At 37.5% G+C, this 19,423-nt stretch overlaps 1 protein-coding gene across 3 annotated transcripts in view; it reads left to right on the top strand.

Moving 5' to 3' along the window:
* The window catches only part of Magu (SPARC related modular calcium binding-like protein magu), a 345,184-nt gene extending 327,001 nt beyond the window's left edge, over positions 1-18,183 (top strand). For all 3 annotated transcript variants that reach the window (XM_083092360.1, XM_083092359.1, XM_083092356.1), the window contains one exon: positions 18,001-18,183. In XM_083092360.1, coding sequence (XP_082948486.1) covers positions 18,001-18,086 — 86 coding nt within the window. In that variant the 3' untranslated portion in view covers positions 18,087-18,183. The remainder of the gene's footprint in view (positions 1-18,000) is intronic.
* The last annotated feature ends 1,240 nt before the right edge of the window (positions 18,184-19,423 follow it).

The raw sequence follows: 19,423 nt of genomic DNA, 5'->3' as shown, positions 1-19,423 counted from the left end.
TTTTAAATATTTTTTTGATTAAATTGCAACATGCTTGCCAATTTCGGTTTTATTTAGACAATGTGTGCTTATCTTTTTATCTGCATGTGAGTATGTATGTGCGAAAAACTTGTATCTTTTTTCAAAAAGTCTTCTAATTTTTCATTTAATATACATATATGTATATTATATATGTATCTTATGTTTATATTTATGCATGCATTTGTCACGAACGACTTCCGCGAACTGCCGGCAGATAGTCCCAACCGGGATCAAGATTCGGTTTGTTAGGCAAATTTATGAATCACTCGGTTATTACGTTAGAAATTAAAACAAATTTATTTAACGTCGAATATGTACAAGAGAAATGTGAGTGTAAGTGTGTATGTAAGTACAAACGTGTACGGTGTACGATGTGTGAATGTACGATATAAATGTATGCTATAAATGTATGGTGTACGGTATAAATGTACGAGGTAAAATGTATGATATAAATGTACGGTGTACGGTGTGTGAATCTACGATATAAATGTACGATGTAAAAATGTACAAGTGTTCGTACGGTGAGAAAAAGAACGCCGTGTATAATTGTTCGCTAAATCGCGCATTTCGGAAATAAGAATGTCTTTAAAGGCTTTGCGTAATGCAAAAACGCGTCAGTTGTTCCGACTGAATACGCGGTTGATGACCGCGTGACGTACGCGTCGCGTGCCGGTGTTTTTGTATGTTTTGACGCGCGGTCTTGGCTGCCGTTAATTTCGATATATATCGAACGCACGCTCGCGTTCGCTATTTAATTAAAATAATTATTTATTCGCGTTGGATGGATCGTCGCGGGAATACGCCGTGTCGACGAGAGCAGCTCGTCGGAGGTAGCTCTCCTCTCTACCCCGGTGACAGAATGCAACGGCGGTAAGGCGGCGGGATCTTTTGCCGTGGTCGAGATCTCTCGACAATATCGAAGTTCGCTCCAATATCTTCCCTGGCGGAAATATAGATTGATCGGATTTAATCCTAGGCCCGAAACCGAGAGTGCTCGGCTGAGGAGGAGTGCTCTCCACCTTCTGTTCGTGGCTCGAGGCTTTCACTAGGATCGGTAGGTTCGGATCGTGCTTGCTATCGCAGGCGGAATCGGAATCTGGGTGACGTGATAACCTGAGGGTCCTTTTTATACCCCGGGTAATTAGTCTCGCGCCGGCGTAAAAACGGGATGCCCCCACCAAGCGGCGGAATAACGGTACGGCACGGATCCACTCGGTGAGGCGCGGCGGAGTCAAGCGCGAGGGGATTTCACCCATAATGCTTCGAGCACCCTCAGCTGTCGTCGGCGCGGCTTGCTGACGGCTTCGGCCGTTAAACGGTTCGAATAATCGGTTGTTCGGCGCGACGCGGCGCGCCCTGCCTCTCCCCGGCGGTTGTTTTCCGGGCGGCAGCTTCCGGCTGTTGTTCGGCCGGGAAAAGTAACGGTGCAATGGGGATGCATCGTTATACATTTATATACACTCAGTTCCAAAAAAAGCGGTACACTTGAAATTTGGAAAAAAATCATTAAACTTCAAATGACGATAACTTGTAAATAATAAAGATAGAAAGGTCTATAAAAAATGAAAATAAAGCTTGAAATCTCTACTTTAAAACTAGGTTCTCCGAAATGTTGCGAGATAACATTTTTAAAAATGACGGATGACGAAACGAGAACATGCAAAATTGAAAAATAATTGTTTGAGTTTGCCATGACACGTGGCGAGAATCAAATGTCGCAGGTCAATGGGGTCAAAAGCATATGGTAGTACAGAGATTCCTCTTTAAAATGCTTTTTTGTTCAGGAAAAAAGCGACTTTTTACTCCAAATGCGTATAACTTGGCGAAAAATCATCGTATCGAATTTGCAATTAACAATTACATATTTTTTCTTAAAAATAACTATGTGTTTTCTTTACACCAATTGATTCCTCTCATTATTTTGTACATAAAAGTATTAAGGTAAGATAATCGAAAAATGAATATTTTACAAGATATTTTACGGTTTATGTAAAATTAAGAAATGATTTCAAGCCTTATAACTCAATAAGTACTTGAGGGAAAAATATTTTATTATAGTGTTTTGGAAAGCCCTCGAGATAAGCTACCAGAATATGCAATAAAAAATAGGGAGTTCCATTTAAGAAATTGACGGTGACCTTCACGTGACCTTCAAATAACTCTTCAAGGTCAAATTGATATCGCCATGTAATGCGCTACTTGAAACCTTACAACTTTTGTCTGAAATATTTTTGTCTGCCGCGCTCAGTTTTTGAGATATTCGGCTGATACGGGTGGTCTGCGACACCCTGTATACACACACACACACACACACATATACAGGGTGTCCATTTTATTCTTGTCAATCAAATATCTCGATATTACTTAGAGTTAGAAAAAAATGTTTCAGACAAAAGTTGTATGGCTTGAAGGGGGCCATAAGATAGTGTCATTGATTTGACCTTGAAAAGTCGTTTGAAGGTCACGTGAAGGTCACCTTCAATTTTTTTAATGGAACTGCCTACTTTTTATTACATATTCTTGCAGCTAATCTCGAGAGCTTTCGAAAACACTATAATTAAGTTAGTTTTCATTAAGTACTTTCCGAGTTATGAGGCTTGAAATCATTTCTTAATTTTACATAAACCGTAAAATATCTTGTAAAATATTTATTTTTTGATTATCTTACCTTCATACTTTTATGTACAAAATAATGAGAGGAATCAATTGGTGTAAAGAAAACACAGTTGTTTCAAAGAAAAAATGTGTAATTTGCAATTAACAATTACATATTTTTTCTTAAAAATAACTATGTGTTTTCTATACACCAATTGATTCCTCTCATTATTTTGTACATAAAAGTATTAAGGTAAGATAATCAAAAAATGAATATTTTACAAGATATTTTATGGTTTATGTAAAATTAAGAAATGATTTCAAGCCTCATAACTCAGAAAGTACTTCATTGATTGTCGAAGAGTGTGGTAAAATTTTTATCAAGCGATGCGATAACGTCGTAACGCCAAGTACATAAAAAACAGGAGCATTGAGAGTCACTGTTCTCAACGCGGTGCTACCAAGTAGCTTATCCAGAATTTCACGTAAAGTAAACTTTCGATTAAGAAGGCCGAGCGCTTCTCTCTCTCACACACACACACACACTTACACACACACACACACACACACACACACACATATTCGTCCGATTTTGTTTAATATTTCTATTATTATTGCGAAAATCGTAAAATGTTATGGGACTTTTTTGTTCAATTTACTGCGCTCCTCACAAGCGCATATACAGAGTATTTCTAAATTCGCGATAAATATTGTAATGACAATGAATTCTTTGTAACATTTTAAAACGAAAATTCTAATATGAAAATATCGATGCTATAATAGTTTTCAAATGGGAAAAGTTTAAAGATCACGAATGACAGGGTTAAAGTTTCGGGCACTCAGGGATAGCAAAATGACTAGTAGTAAAGGTGCTTCCATGAATCAAATAGTTTTGATTTTGGTGAAATTATTGTGAAAATATTCAATAATTTCGTTAAAAATCTATTTCTATTTATCCATAATGAATTATAACAATAGTTTAAAATGTTTTTATTTAATAATTTAATATATCGATATTAATATGTGTCAGCTGTCATATGTCGACCAACTTCTGTGGAAGCAACTAAAATGACAGCTGACACATATCATTATCGATATACACTCGTCAACAAAATTATCACATAAATAATTTCATATTTTCACATAACTTCAAATAAGTATAACTCCATAAAAAATGGTCATATTTGAAAAATTTTTGTTTCATTCTCAAGCTTAAAGTCTCTATTTTAAAAATCATTTGTCAGATTTAGAATTTATCCTCCTCCCCTCTCGTCATCTCCTTAAAAGTAAGGACGTGTTTCGTCTCCAAAATTGTATAATTTGACGCATTCCACGAGGTGGAATAATTTTTTTTCGCAAATTTCATGATAATCATCGTAAAATATGAACTTTTATGTGTAAATTAAAAAAAATAAAGTTTGTACGATTTTTTTTCGCGGAGTTACGACACATCAAAGTTACTTATATATTTTTGTTCGTTTACCGCCAGCGTTAGCATTACCCGATGTGCACCACGAGGAGGTTGCTGGTCGGATTTGACGCATCGTGTGTGTGTGTGTGTGTGTGTGTGTGTATTGGAGGATGGGAATGTGGAAATATTCACATTTTAAAATGTGCCGCCTTGTCTTCGGATAATCTCTTGCAGACAATTAGTGCCTGCATCAATATGCATGAGCGTCTGCAAGAGATTGCATACACGGAGAAAACGATATGGTTAGCAAATGTATAATTATGGTTGATGCAACCATAAAAAATTGTAATATTTGGTACAGCAATATGTGTGGTTTTCACATCCATATTGATTTAATCATGTTGTCTATAGTTGAGATTACTATACTGTATGATTAGAGCAACCATAGAGAATTGATGCCGCTTGCGCTTCATGTAGCTTTCGGACCATACATCGAAAAAATTGTATTCTCAAGGAAAATCTTCTAAAGAGATATTCTTAACATACAGAGAAAAATGTTTCTTTGGATTTAATAAACTTTGCTGAAGTCAAATAAATTTAATTATTGGTCTAAAAGTTTTTTTTCGTCTAATTTCAAATAACACAGGTTTACAAAATTTTTATCACAAAAGAAGTAAGAGGTTTACCCGAAGGAATTCGGTGCGCTGAATTCAAATCTGACCTCAGAATGGCGCCATCACGTCAGGATTTTGAGATATTCTAACCTAAAAGTGCAAAAATGGCTGTTTTAGGGCATTATTGGAGTTCATTCCTGGTTGCAGAGAATTTTACCGACAAAAACTAAACAAAGTACCGTAAAGTACAAGTCTTGCCCTTTAATTTCCATTTTGAAACATCCAAATAGGATTTTTTTCACCGAGATACAGCAGATTTAAGTTTTTACTGCATACAGAAAATCAAATAAAGCGATGATGTTGGTTCATTTGAAATACCTTAACTCTTTTGGTTTTGAGCAATTCTGGAAAAAAGAATGTAGTTCAAAGGGTCCCGAGGGTCGCTGCTCACGAATCTGGACTCAGATTTCCAAAATTCAAGATGGCGGATCCAATATGGCGGACGTAGATCCAGAAAATTTAAAATTAGAAAATTAAAAAAATATTGCCGCACTCTGCGTAAAATTTCAAATATAAAAGGTCTCTTGTGATTTTTCGGTTATTTGCGTTGTTTCCGAGTAAAAAATTTCAGAAGATTGCAATTTGTGTGCGCAATTATATTTTTGGATCGACGTCCGCCATATTTATAATTTTGTTTTTTTATTTCCATAGTTTTATCTGCATCAGTACATAGTCAAGAAATTTTAGTTTCAATCTTTTGATTTATGAAACCTTTTTCTCTTTTGTTCCAGGCTTCTAGTGTCAGACTTTCTTTTATGGCTAACCCCCACTTCATCACGCTTAAGATTCCAGCAGTAGTCGGCCAACATAGTGACATTCCACCGACCTTGGTACCTACGTTCCATCTCTTTTATGTCCTGATGGAATCTTTCTCCTTGCTCTTCACTCATGTCTCCAAGATTCTCAAGGAATGATTTTAAATGAGAATGAAGGAAGTGGACTTTCAAACTCATGTTACAACCTAGCTTTTCGAAACTTTCGAGCATTTTCTCGACAACTGCCTCGTAATTTTCGTCCTTCTTATTCCCTAAAAATTCTTTGACAACATTTTTAAAGTCCACCCATGCCGCTTTTTCATATTTTGTCATCGTATTTTCAAATTCCGTAGACTTCATAACTTTTCTTATATCCGGTCCATTGAAGACTCCTTCTTTTATTTTTGCATCAGATAAGGATGGAAATATCTTAAGGAGAGATTGAAAACATTTTCCATTCTTGTCAAGTGCTTTAACAAATTGCTTCATGAGTCCTAATTTGATGTGTAAGGGAGGCAGAAGTATTTTTTTAGGATGAACCAGAGGTTTCTGAAGAACATTGAATGATCCTGGCTTGAGAGACTTACGCAGAGGCCAACTTTTTTTATTCCAATGTTCTTTCCTAGCCCTACTATCCCACAAACAAATGTAACACGGATTTTTTGTGTATCCTAACTGTTGCCCAAGAAGTATAGTTGTTATCTTCAAGTCACCGCATATGAACCATTTATGTTCATCATATTTGATTTTTCCAAGAACCTTTTTCATATTCTCGTAGGATTCCTTTAGGTATACTGAGTGGGCAATGGGGATAGAAGCGTATTCATTGCCATTGTGTAAAAGAACCACCTTAAGGCTCCTCTTGGAGGAGTCGATGAAAAGACGCCATTGACTAGGCTCATATGATAAATCGAATTTTGCCATCAAACCATGTATATCCGTACAATAACAATAAGTACAGTAACAATAAGTTAGTTCATCTTCAGCAAAGAATGGAATGTAATCTTTCTCTCTGTCTCTGTACCAAGCAAAAGATGTCCCCGGAGCCAACAGATTCATCTCTTGTAACCTAGACCCTAGCAATTCTGATCGACTTTTAGGCAGCATCAAATCTCTTACTAAATCGTTTAGCTGAGCTTGCGTGAATAATTGAGGAGCTTCTGCCTTATCAAAATCAATACTATCATCCGATTGAGTACCATCATTCCCTACGTTTTCGTCTTCCGATAGCTCCAGATTTTCCCGTGAGATCGGAACCCCATCCGAAGGTTTTTGGGCAACTGGTTTTGTGACCGAGGTAACTTCAGGGTAAGAAATAGAATTTTTATTCGTACTATTAAATCCTTCCACATTGCATAGACAAAAATAGCAGTCTTCGTGAGTCACTGGTTCACGCCAAACCATGGGTAAACTAAACGGCAGCGTTTGCGAGTTACCATCATCTTTTTTCCAACGTAATAAAGTCGAATAACACGATACACAAACCTTATGAGGTACCCATAGTTTATCTTGATTTGTGATAGGAAAATCGAAGTACTTTTGATAAGGTACCTTGAACAAATCTGTGATGTTGCGTCTTTGTTTTGCTATAGCGTACTTGCCGCAAACATAGCAAAACACGTTAGGATCATTAACACAACTTTTTTTCGACATTATTGTTAATCAGATCAATATATCAAGATACGCACTCAAACTTCGAAAATTCTTAAAGAAAGAAAGAAATAAATATTTAACTACCTGAATTCTAATCATTGAAATGCCCTCTTAAAATTACCGACTGCAAATATAATAACTCACCAACTATCCTGAAAAGGACTGTTGGAAAGTGATCCCTTAGAGCTGCCAACCACGAATGAAATGACCCACCAACTATCCTGAGAAGGACTGTTGGAATGGTATCCCTTAGAATGTCAACCGAATATGCAATGACCCACCAACTATCCTGAGAAGGACTGTTCGAATGGTATCCCTTAGAATGTCAACCGAATATGCAATGACCCACCAACTATCCTGAGAAGGACTGTTGGAATGGTATCCCTTAGAATGTCAACCGAATATGCAATGACCCACCAACTATCCTGAGAAGTACTGCTGGAATGTGATCCATCCGGTCAATTGCGCACACAAATTGCAATCTTCTGAAATTTTTTACTCAGAAACAACGCATTCTAACGAAAAATCGCAAGAAACCTTTAGATTTGAAAGTTAACGCAGAGTACCAAAGTATTTTTTTTATTTTCCAATTTTAAATTTTTGGGATCTACGTCCGCCATATTGGATCCGCCATCTTGAATTTTGGAAATCTGAGTCCAGATTCGTAAGCAGCGACCCTCGGGACCCTTTGAACTACAAACTCTTTTTTCCAGAATTGCTCAAAACCAAAAGGGTTAAGGTATTTCAAATGAACCAACATCATCGCTTTATTTGATTTTCTCTATGCAATAAAAACTTAAATCTGCTGTATCTCGGTAAAAAAAAATCCTATTTGGATGTTTCAAAATGGAAATTAAAGGGCAAGACTTGTACTTTACGGTACTTTGTTTAGTTTTTGTCGGTAAAATTCTCTGCAACCAAGAGTGAACTCCAATAATGCCCTAAAACAGCCATTTTTGCACATTTAGGTTAGAATATCTCAAAATCCTGACGTGATGGCGCCATTCTGAGACCAGATTTGGATTCAGCGCACCAAATTCCTTCGGAAATCAATATAAAATTTCATGTGATATTAAATACCCTTTAATTTGTAGACCTGTGTAATCTGTTTAATATTCTGAATCCCAACAAGGAATCCAGATTATTAAATAAATTATTTTAAATTCAGTTTAAAATTAAACTGATAAACAGTGATGTCAGAAAGAAGATGCGGCTCAAATGCACACAATCAGAGAACCTGTGTGTGAGCACTTGAGCAGCGTCCTCTTTCTCGCACCACTGCTAAGAGAAAAAAATATATTTTATATCTTACGTTAATACAAGTCCTTTATATACATTTCATGATAAATATTAAATACGAGAAAAGTTAAAAGTGGTATCGCCGCGTAGCGGCAAATGAAGAAACATGTGCTATTGCACTGCACGCGGAAGCAACTTTAGCAGCAACTATGATATGGTTGTCACAACTACTCTCAGCTACGGAGAAGTAGTGGAGACAACTATGTGTATTTAGTACAGCAAACACAATAAATGTTGAGACACAAAACAATATGGATGCCCCAGCAGTCCGTACGGCAACATTTTAATTTTAATTGTATCAACCTCAACCGTTTTCTCCGTGTATGTATATGACTTTTACGTCATTTTTTGATCTGAACTTTTTCTTTCCGTTTTTATACAATGTTAAAGTTTGCTAATCAGCACCTGTTTACAGGGTGTTCATAAACTCATAATTGACTTTTCAGAAAGTGAAAAAAAGTAAAATTCTGAGATGAAAATTCCTCTATTACTTTTCTCCCCGGTCATTATTCACTGAGTTATTTAACAATTAAGTCAACAAATCACGTGGGCATTGCAATGCCGGCTCAAGTGATCATTTCGAGCCAACTCTGTGAAGTCACAACTAATACGCCTTTTTCAAGGTCACCGAAATATGTATATATACATGAATTTAAATAAACAATTTTCGTTTCACACTATTTGCCTTATTTATTACTTTTTTTCTTTACTTTTAACTATTTAACTGTTTGAAGTGATGGATTCACTCAATATTGATCTCATTTAACATTATTCATATAAAAAAAATACCAGTTACTTGAAATAAATTATTTTCAATATTGTTTAAAGATTAAAAAAAGAATGATATATTGCCTAAAAACTTACTTTAAAAAAAAAGATATTAAATACATACACTAATTATGGAAAATTGTTATATAAATTGTTATTAGAAGAAAACAGTTATTTTACAAAACAATATTCTTTAAAACATACAAATTTGAACTTTATGGCAAATAAGAATCAAACGTAAATGGTAATATACTTATTTTATCGAAAACCAACTTCTCGATAAATGTACACAATGCACAAATTTTCTTGGTCTATATAACAAGTGATTAAATCTCAAATCCAGATTTTTAATAAACTCTTTACCTCCTCCCTTAAGAAAGCATAGACGACAAAAATATCAGAGCGAAGTTGCTGAATTAAGGTCTATTTACACATATCCGTGACGTATCAGTGCCGTATCCGTTCAGTTCCGTGATTTTCCGTCAGTATCAGTGATGATAAATATCGTCCCTTTGTTTTTAGATGGACGTGTTCACACATGTCCGACGCAGTATCGTATTCGGATCGTTCAGTTTCAGTTCAGTATCCGTATAGTAATATTATGTTTATTGCAAACGATATTTTTGCTTTTTCACGGATACATAACGACGGTCAGTAAATTTATTTATAGAGTATTTGATGCCAAGCAGATCACTTGGATCAAATAGTGGATTTAGGTGAAAGTGAAATATTATATTGTGTAATTTTACGATAAAATTTTACAGTAAAATTATGCTTAATATAATATTTTATTTGCATCCAAATCCACATCTTGACTTAAAAAAGTGATTTGCTTGACATGGAAAAATTTTTATAAGCTTATACTCATATAGACTTATAAGCTTATATTCATGTAAATATTTTTAGGTGTGTAAAAATGAATAATGAACAATTCATTGAATTAGTCCCGTGTATCTCTATATTATTTAAATTTGGTAAAATCTGATATTTTTGTCATAGTGCAAAAATATGAAATGAAAATAATTTCGGAACAACATTCATATCAAGAAAAGTCTAATCATAATTATAATCATATTTTTAGCAATTCATCAACTTATATTCCGCTATTATCGCCTACTGAAAAATTATTACATCAGGAACATGCAACAACAACAATTAAATATTAATATCAAAACTCATCTACTTCCACATCTCCAAACACTACCAACAATGCCAATACGCAGAATTTTCAATTTTCATAACTAGTAAATTCAACTGGAAACATTTTTTCCGAATATAATAAGCAAATTATGTTTGGTTTAAATAAAATAGAAAAATATTATATTCACTCCAAACATATATAGTTATTATTATTTACCTCAGACAAACTGCTAACCGTTCTTTCGGAATTATAGCCTTTCAACAAGTGTTTTTTTTTTAATGCATTTCTATTGTACTTAATAATTTATTAAAACAATTTTCAGACATTCTGAAATATTAACAAAATTTTCTGCCGTCTTCAATCAATTGCTTGTACAGCGTAACATATTCTCCTTCGCTTTTTCTTTTTTTCCATGCTTCGTGTACCCACTTCCGTTTCTGCATCTTCTCATTTGCTTTCTTTTCATCCGAAATTATAGCAATCATTGCCAATTCATCGTCTGTAAACTGAGCCATCTTGAAAATCACTGAGTTCAAACTGATCAAACTATACGGATATATGTGAATAATCATCACTGATACATTACGGATGTTACTGACATGACACTGATACGGCACTGACACGTCACGGATGTGTAAATAAACCTTTAAGAATCTAAGTCTCGATTGCCGGGCAATTGTTTTTATTACTGATTTATTCATATTACCTCTCATTTTGCCGATAAATATCTATCACTCATAACGTCATTTGAACCATTATTAAATTAACAATTAAACTTGAATTAACAATTAAGAGATTAAATGCTTCCACAAGTCACACAATATGAATTTTACTTGGCCTATGTATCAAATATAGACAAATAAGAGCCAGATCCCAGTGTTATTTTTTAGTTTTTAAAATATTATTGCATAAAAAAACACATTGTTGTGCAAAACAGCTGTTTCAATTTCCTACAAAAATAATATTAAAAATAATATTAAAGATAAAAAATTTCTTCAAAAATAAAAATTAAAAATTAATACAAAACAAAGAATTAAAAAAATTTTAATTAAAACAACTTGACACTTGCCATTTTATATGTATATTGTTCATTATAGCAACATCAAGTTGTTTTAATTAATATTATTTTAATTCTTTTATTTTATATTAATTTTCAATCTTCAATGTTTAGTTTTTAATATCATTAGTTTTGTAGAAAATCAAAACAACTATTTATATATCGATACAAATAAACAGTGGACAAAAGATCAGTGTCTAAATAAATGATGTATAAAAAAACTATTGTGCCTAAAATCGCTAAAGAAAAGACTTTCTGAGATTTGTTCAATCAAAAGATTGGAACTCAGAAATTAAATAAAGACATTTCGTCCTTTGTAGGAGAAAAGAGAATATATTTACTTAATCACGTAATCTGAAATTAAATGAATATTTGCGATTACAACATTCGGATGCGATATGTATAGTACTCTTTGACTTTTCGTAAATTCATTCTTATATCGCCTTCGGGTAAAGGTTGATATTAGGGGACTCACCTCCTATGAGCTTCACCTTGACATATGTTATCAAGGTCACTGTCCTAAGTAACATGCAAAAGATTTTAGCCGTCGCTCGTTGTTTATTAAAAAGTTATAAACAAAAGAAGTTTTACGAATTTCACATAATTTTCGGACACCATGTACAATAACAGACCTCTTGTCGCGTTGAAAGTTATAAACTTGAATAAACGTAAAGAAAAACGCAAAAAAGGTAAATTAAAGGTAAATAAGAAAAAGGTAAACAATTTAAATTTATATAGAATTTAATACAATTTAATACAATTAAAAAAATATCACAAATGTATGTGTACACACGCGCGCGCGCCCCCCCTCCCGCCCCCTCCCCCTTCCGTCCCCCCTCCCGCAACCACCCCGCCGGTAGGCAAGGTGGACCTCGCTTTACAACTTACAGCATTATCCATTGTGAACTCTTCGCAATGCGTCCCCTACCGGCGGGGTGGTTGCGGGAAGGGGGCAGAAGGCCCCCCTTGCACGCCCCACGCGCGCGCGCGCGCGCGCGTGTGTGTACACATACATGTGTGATATTTTTTAATTGTATTAAATGTGTTAGCAAGAGATAACGGATAATACTGTCCCTCCCGCGGAGAGCGCTTAGTTCGCATGTGCGCCGCGGTTAACTCTACGCTGTTCAGCAGAGAGGGCGCAGATTGTACATAATTCTAACAGTCCCCGTCAATCTGCGCGCGAAAATCTTGAACAGAATGTAGTCCCAATCCGGCACAACACTTCACATAACTGACAGTCGGGAGAGCCTTGGTAAGCACATCCGCGATCATCTCCTCGGTGGACAGGAAAGATAATCTGACCTTCTTCTCCTGGAATACCTTACGTATAAAGTGATGTCGAATGTCAATATGCTTGGTCCTGGTGCTGAACGACGGGTTTTCGGCTAGGAAATGGGCCCCATGGTTGTCGTTGAACAAAACCACGCCTGAAAGGATAGGATGTCCAAGCTCCCCGAGGAAGCTCGCGAGATACATAGCCTCCTTAACAGCGTCGCCGATCGCCATGTATTCTGCCTCCGTGGACGACAGGGCTACTGTTCGTTGCTTGCGTGATTCCCACGTAACGGCAGCGCCGCAGAAGATAAATGTGTAACCCGTGTACGAGCGTCTGTCGATTGTGCAGCTTCCCCAATCGGCATCGGTGTACCCCCGTAGCGGGGAGTCATTCTTAGAGTAGCTTAATGTGCAGTCCGCTGTCCCCTGAAGGTAGCGCAGTACCTGTTTTGCTGCAACCCAATGTTGCTTTCCGTAGCAGGAATTGAACTGGCTCAGAGCGCTAACGGCATGGGCGATATCCGGGCAAGTACCCATCGCAGCGTACATAAGCGCCCCCACCAATTCTTGATAGGGATAACTTGGCTCACCATCGTCCCTGACGTCCGGCTCCCGAGTCAACTTGCTACCGTAGGCAATTGGAGTGCTGATAGGGTGACAGTCCTGCATGCCGAAACGCCTCAATATTTCATTGATATAACCCTTTTGGGAGAGCGATATTTTATCGTTGTCCCGTCGAATCTCCAGACCCAGGCAGTACTTTGCTGGCCCCATGTCTTTGACCTTGAAAACCCTTGAAAGTTTCTCCTTGATGTGAGCTTCCTTGCGCCGATCACTAGAGACAATAAGGATATCATCGACGTAGATTAGGACGAATGTGGGCTTACCGATATCGACGTAGACGCATGGGTCCGACTCAGTTGGGGTGAGACCAATAGAGCGAAGAGCTTCGTCCAGCTTTGCGTGCCAGAGTCGGTCTGCCTGACGTAGACCGTAAAGGGCCTTGCGAAGTCTGCATACTGGGTTTCGTTCCTTGAGCTTTTCCAGCATGGCGTGCGCCTTCTTTGAAATGTCGCAGTTCTTTTCTTGATGTATCATTCGTTGTAACATCTCGTGTAGTAGCTCGGGGATCTTCATGTAAATATCCGTGTCGATGTCGCCGTTGAGGTAGGCCGTCTCGATGTCCAGCTGGGAGATTCCCAAATCGTATTTGGCGGCTAAGGCCACGAGTCGAAAAGAACCTAATCGTGCCACTGGGGCGAATGTATCGAAAAAATCGACCCCTGGACGTTGTGAAAATCCCTTGGCGACGAGCTGGGCTTTTCTGCGATTGAGATCGCCCCTTTCGTTATACTTGTTTCTCAAAATCGTACGACAGTTAACAACCTTTTTATCCTCCGGCCTTGTCACTATGTCGAAGACATCGTTCGAGATGAGGCATCTCATCTCCGAATAGACGGCATCGAGCCATTCCTCCTTGTCGGAGCCCGAGATCGCTTCGTCGAATGGAATTTCGCCCACACTGAAGGCGAACTCCGCGACCTCCTCGGCTTCATTACCGCCGCCTCTGTCCTCGTCGGGTCGTATCTGGATCGTGGGCACCATACTGTACTGCTTGGAGGGTCGTCCCGGTTTACCAGTTTTCAACTTACGTGGTCTGCCTGGACCTCGACGAGTTTCGCTTTCTTGTTCGTCAGAAGTGGAATCTTCGCGCGTTTCGACGCGAATCTCGGGCGATTCGTCTTGCACGTCTAGGGGTGGAGGATCGTCCGCTTTCGGTAGCACTGGAGCGTCAATGCCTATATCCACAGTCCGCGGCGATAAGTTTTGCACGAATTTGACGTCTCGAGTCACGTGCATTTTCTTCTCGGAGATGGTCCAAATTCGGTACGCTTTCGCGGTGTCCGAGTAACCGGTGAGGATACCTTCTATCCCCCTCGGCGAGAATTTGCCCTTATTTGGTGATTTGTCCAGCATGTAAGCTTTGGCTCCAAATTTTTGCATGTGCCCGACATACGGCCGTTTTCCGAACCACAACTCATACGGCGTTTTGATACCTAGTATTTTGGTCACGCATCGGTTTCTGATGTAATTAGCCATTGCAATTGCTTCGGCCCAGAAATATTCGGGAAGATCACATTCCGCCAACATGCATCGTGCCGCTTCGACGAGTGTTCGGTTCTTGTGTTCGGCAATACCATTTTGTTGTGGCGTGTACGGTGCTGTCAGACGTCTTCGAATGCTGGCCTTCTTCAGGATGCTGTCCATTTCCGAATTGCAGAACTCGTGACCGTTGTCGGATTGGAGTGCTTTGATTTTGTTGCCGGTTTGATTTTCTGCCATGTTTTTGTACTCCGAGAACTTTGATGCCACTTCGGATTTATGTTTCAAAAAATATACTTCGGTGTAACGCGAATACTCGTCGGTGAACATCAGAAAAAACCGAGCGCCGCCTCGCGATCCCACTCGTACTGGTCCGCACACATCCGCGTGAACGACTTCCAGCAAAATGGTTGCCCCATTGTCGCGTTTTGGGAATGAGAACGTCGCGAGTTTGCCGGCGGCACAAATGTCGCACGGGGGGAGCGCGTTTGAAGTATCGAGTTTCGCACCGGATACGGACTTGTTCCTAAACATCAAGACTATGTCACTCCAATTAAGATGGCCGAGACGCCGATGCCACTCCATCGCACTATCCGATACATCACTCAAGACACTGTATGCTTTTTCGTGATTTTGACGTAGGTAAAAAAGGTCCCCCTCGCGATCGGTGATTATTTTTATTTTATCGACCGCGTCTTTGACGTAGGCGCGCTTTTCGGTAAACAGCACGTAATGGTTTTTGTCCACGATTTTTGCGACCGAAAGTAGGTTTGTTCTCAGTTCCGGCACGTAGAGTATGTTCTGGAGCGTAATCGGGCGATCGCGTTCGCCGTCGGAGACTGTCATTGATACATCGCCTTTACGCGTCACGCGGGCCGTCGCGTTGCTGGCCAGTTTGATACCGGAATCTACTTCGCTCGAGCTTACGAATACACCCGGATCTTTGCAAAGGTGCGACGTGCACCCACTGTCGATGCATCATCGCTGATTCGGATCCGGACTACACATGCTCGCGACGTCAATCGGAACTTCACTCGCGTAAAACATATCGTTGCGGTGCTAGCGCTTTGTTCGTCCTTAAGCTTCTTGAAGCAATCCTCGATTTTGTGTCCCTTTTTCTTGCAGTAGGTGCACTTCGGCTTTTTCGGCTCGTCGCCGTTGGATTCCCGTTTTCCATCGTTGCTGTTCTGCTGCTGTCGATGTTGCCGCTGGCGTTGTTGCTTCCCTCTGGCGGATTTCTGTCGAGAAAACATGACGTCACTTCCGGATTCACCGCTTCGATGAATTTTACTGTCGTGCTCCTCGATAATTTTGACCATCAATGTTTCGACACTCGGTAATTTGTTGCGAGACATGATTGCGCAGGAAAAATTGTCGAAGCTGGCTGGCAAACTGTGGAGCAACATTATCGATAGTAGATCACCATTGATTTCGATCTCCATTGTGTGTAGTTTATCCACGGTGTCCATGAAGGAAGATAGATGATCTTGCATATCATTGAATTCGTGCATTTTCATGAGCAGCAATTTCTCGAGAAGGGTGGCCTTCCTCATTGGTCCTTGCGACGCGTAGAGCGATTTCAGCTTTTCCCAAACCTCTTTGGATGTAACGCAGTTTTTTATATGTCGTAATTGATCGGGGCTTATCGATAAGATTAGATCGCTTTTGGCTTTGCGGTCTTCGGCTTTCCACGCATCTTGGGTGGCTTTGAGATTTTGCCCCGCGGCGGCCGATGTGGATATCGGTATCTCGCCATTGACGTAGCACCACGTACCTTTTATCACCAGAGGCGCTTCTACTTGTATGCACCACGTGTCGTAGTTCTGTTTCGTCAAGGGTTCGATGCGCTGCGTATTTCCGAAAACGGACGCCATGTTTGAGTAATCGCGTGGGTTCTCCACGTTTCGGTGATTGCGCGATGCTGCGTCGAAATCGAAAAAATAATGCCTCACGTGTTTCAAAACGAATCCGTTCTATTCAATGTCCGGAAATCCACTCACTTTAGCGTGTATGCAAACTTAGATCCAACGAGTACGATAGTGCCTTACTCGCGCGTTTCTGGGCCCATAACCTGTTAGCAAGAGATAACGGATAATACTGTCCCTCCCGCGGAGAGCGCTTAGTTCGCATGTGCGCCGCGGTTAACTCTACGCTGTTCAGCAGAGAGGGCGCAGATTGTACATAATTCTAACAAAATGTATTTAAAATAATTATTTTTTTATATAACAGCTGTTATTGTACATTTCTATTATAATCAATGTACTTGCTAATGAACATATATTATTGATAAATATGTATTTATTCAGCATTATTATTGTTAATGGGATACAAATCTTTTGCATGTTACTCAGAACGGTGATCTTAATAACATATAGAGGTCTGTTATTGTACATGGTGTCCGAAAATTATGTGAAGTTCCTAAAATTTCATTTGTTTATAACTTTTTAATAAACAACGAGCGACGGCTAAAATCTTTTGCATGTTACTCAGGACAGTGACCTTGATAACATATGTCAAGGTGAAGCTCATCGGAGATGAGTCCCCTAATATCAACCTTTACCCGCCTTCGGTTTGCACATCGGGTTTATGTTAAGTTCAAGTTGAGTTCAGTTAGATTGAGTTAAGTTAAGTTTAAGTTAGATTTTTTTTCATTTTTACTGCATATACTATTGCTATTAATAATTACTGATATAATTCCTAAAGAGCTCGAAACTACATATTATGTATTTATTTGCGGAGAAATTGAGTTCGGGTATTAATATTACATTTTTCATTTAATATTATTTGCCTTGTTTTCGTAAATCAAAATTTATTTTTACTTTTCATGTCATTTCGTTTTTGCAAGTGATTTTTATATGTTATTTCGAGCGGAATACAGTAAAACCTCGAAATACCATACTGTATGGACGCACACTATAACGAGATTATTAAATTCAGGATCAAGGGGAGGTTTGCACACACATCTTTTCAAATATATCACCGGGAGAAGATTCACAGATCTATACATTGCTGCGCTTCCATTCATGCTACTTGGGAGTAGTCTGATACGTTTGCAAAGAATGTTATATGCTATTTCGAAGTTCTATTGTATATATTACATGTATTTTTTTAAACATATTTTAACATGTAAATTTTAATCTATATTTATTGTATTCATATTTGTATTTATATATATTTATTATATTTATTACATATTTCTATTCGATAATAATTATAAATTTGAATGTTATATATGAATGTTTCAGCCGATGATTCTGAAAGAATGTCAACGATTCAACCAAGAAGATTAGGTCCAAATCCATTAGATCAGTTTCTCAGCGATGACGATTAGCAACATAATGTGGTAATAAATTGTAATTTTATAAGTTTGTATTTTTTCATAAAAAGACGATCATTTATGCTATTGAAATATAAATAATTTACTGGAATTTTTGAAATTTTACTTTTTTGCCATTTCCTATCTAATTATTTTTTCCTTATTGGTTTAACATTATTTTGAAGAATTCGATTATTGACAAATCCAGAAATTTTTTAAAACTTAGAATTCTTGAAATTTTACTTTAGATATCTTCGTATAATTACTTTTTCGATGCTTTGCCAACTTTCGAAAAGCTCACCAATTTATTTATTTTATTTTTTCATATTTGTATTCTCAAATTGTAACGAATTGCGTTTGGCATATCATCACTACCTGACCTCCCGGGCCGATTAACTGCCTGGATCCACTAGATTCTTCGGCGCCTCTAATTGTTCCACACTGCTGATTGCACAAGAAACAAATCGCAAAATATTGAAATTATGTGATACACGCTGGCTTTCGCACTATTTATGCATCGAAAGGCTTGTTGAATCTTGGGATACAATTAAATACTTTCTTACTGAAATGGTTGTAAGTGAAAAAACAAATTCTGGAGAATATCTATTGTCTATGATGGACAACGTAGAGATGAAAGCTTATTTCCTGTTTTTAAAATATGTTTTAAATTTCTTTAATGCATTTAATGCATTCTTTCAAGCATTAGAAACAAGGATTCATTTATTACATCCAAAATCTAGAAACTTTCTTTTCCAAATCTGTCGAAATTTTTTAAAAGAAGAATATTTAAAATCATTTTCTACAAATATTATATTCTCACTAAAAGAAAATCAAAAAGTTATAAATGAAATTATTTTGGGATCAGAATGTGAAGAATATCTAAACGAATTAACACTTAAAGGTCACATAAACATAGTTAGAATTGTTCAAGAGAACTGTTTAACATTTTATGTGACTGCTACGGAAGAAATTTGTAAAAGATTTCGACCATACATAACTTTATTTGATAATAATAGAGAAACATCATCCAATGATGTTTCTTTTATAGCTAAAACTATTGGCGGTTTTGATGAAAATGGTTTAAAAAAAGAATGGATTGCTTTACCATTAGATTTTACAATGGAAGAAAAACAAAGCTTTTCTAAATTAAATTTCGACAGCATGTGGAAAAAAATTTTACAAAATCGACACAATAATTTTACTAAATATCCTAATTTAACAAATGTTATAAGTACTATAAGATCTCTTCCAAATTCAAATGCCGATCCGGAAAGAATGTTTCCTCTTTTAAATAATTTAAAAACGAAAAACCGTAACAAGTTTTCGTCAACTACTGTTAATGCTATTTGTGT

The sequence above is a fragment of the Camponotus vicinus genome, unplaced genomic scaffold, assembly GCF_025532165.1.
Source record: "Camponotus vicinus isolate PSW18456_S1 unplaced genomic scaffold, iyCamVici1.0 SCAF_2, whole genome shotgun sequence".
Taxonomy (NCBI): domain Eukaryota; kingdom Metazoa; phylum Arthropoda; class Insecta; order Hymenoptera; family Formicidae; genus Camponotus; species Camponotus vicinus.
This window is presented reverse-complemented; position numbering and strand designations above follow the sequence as displayed.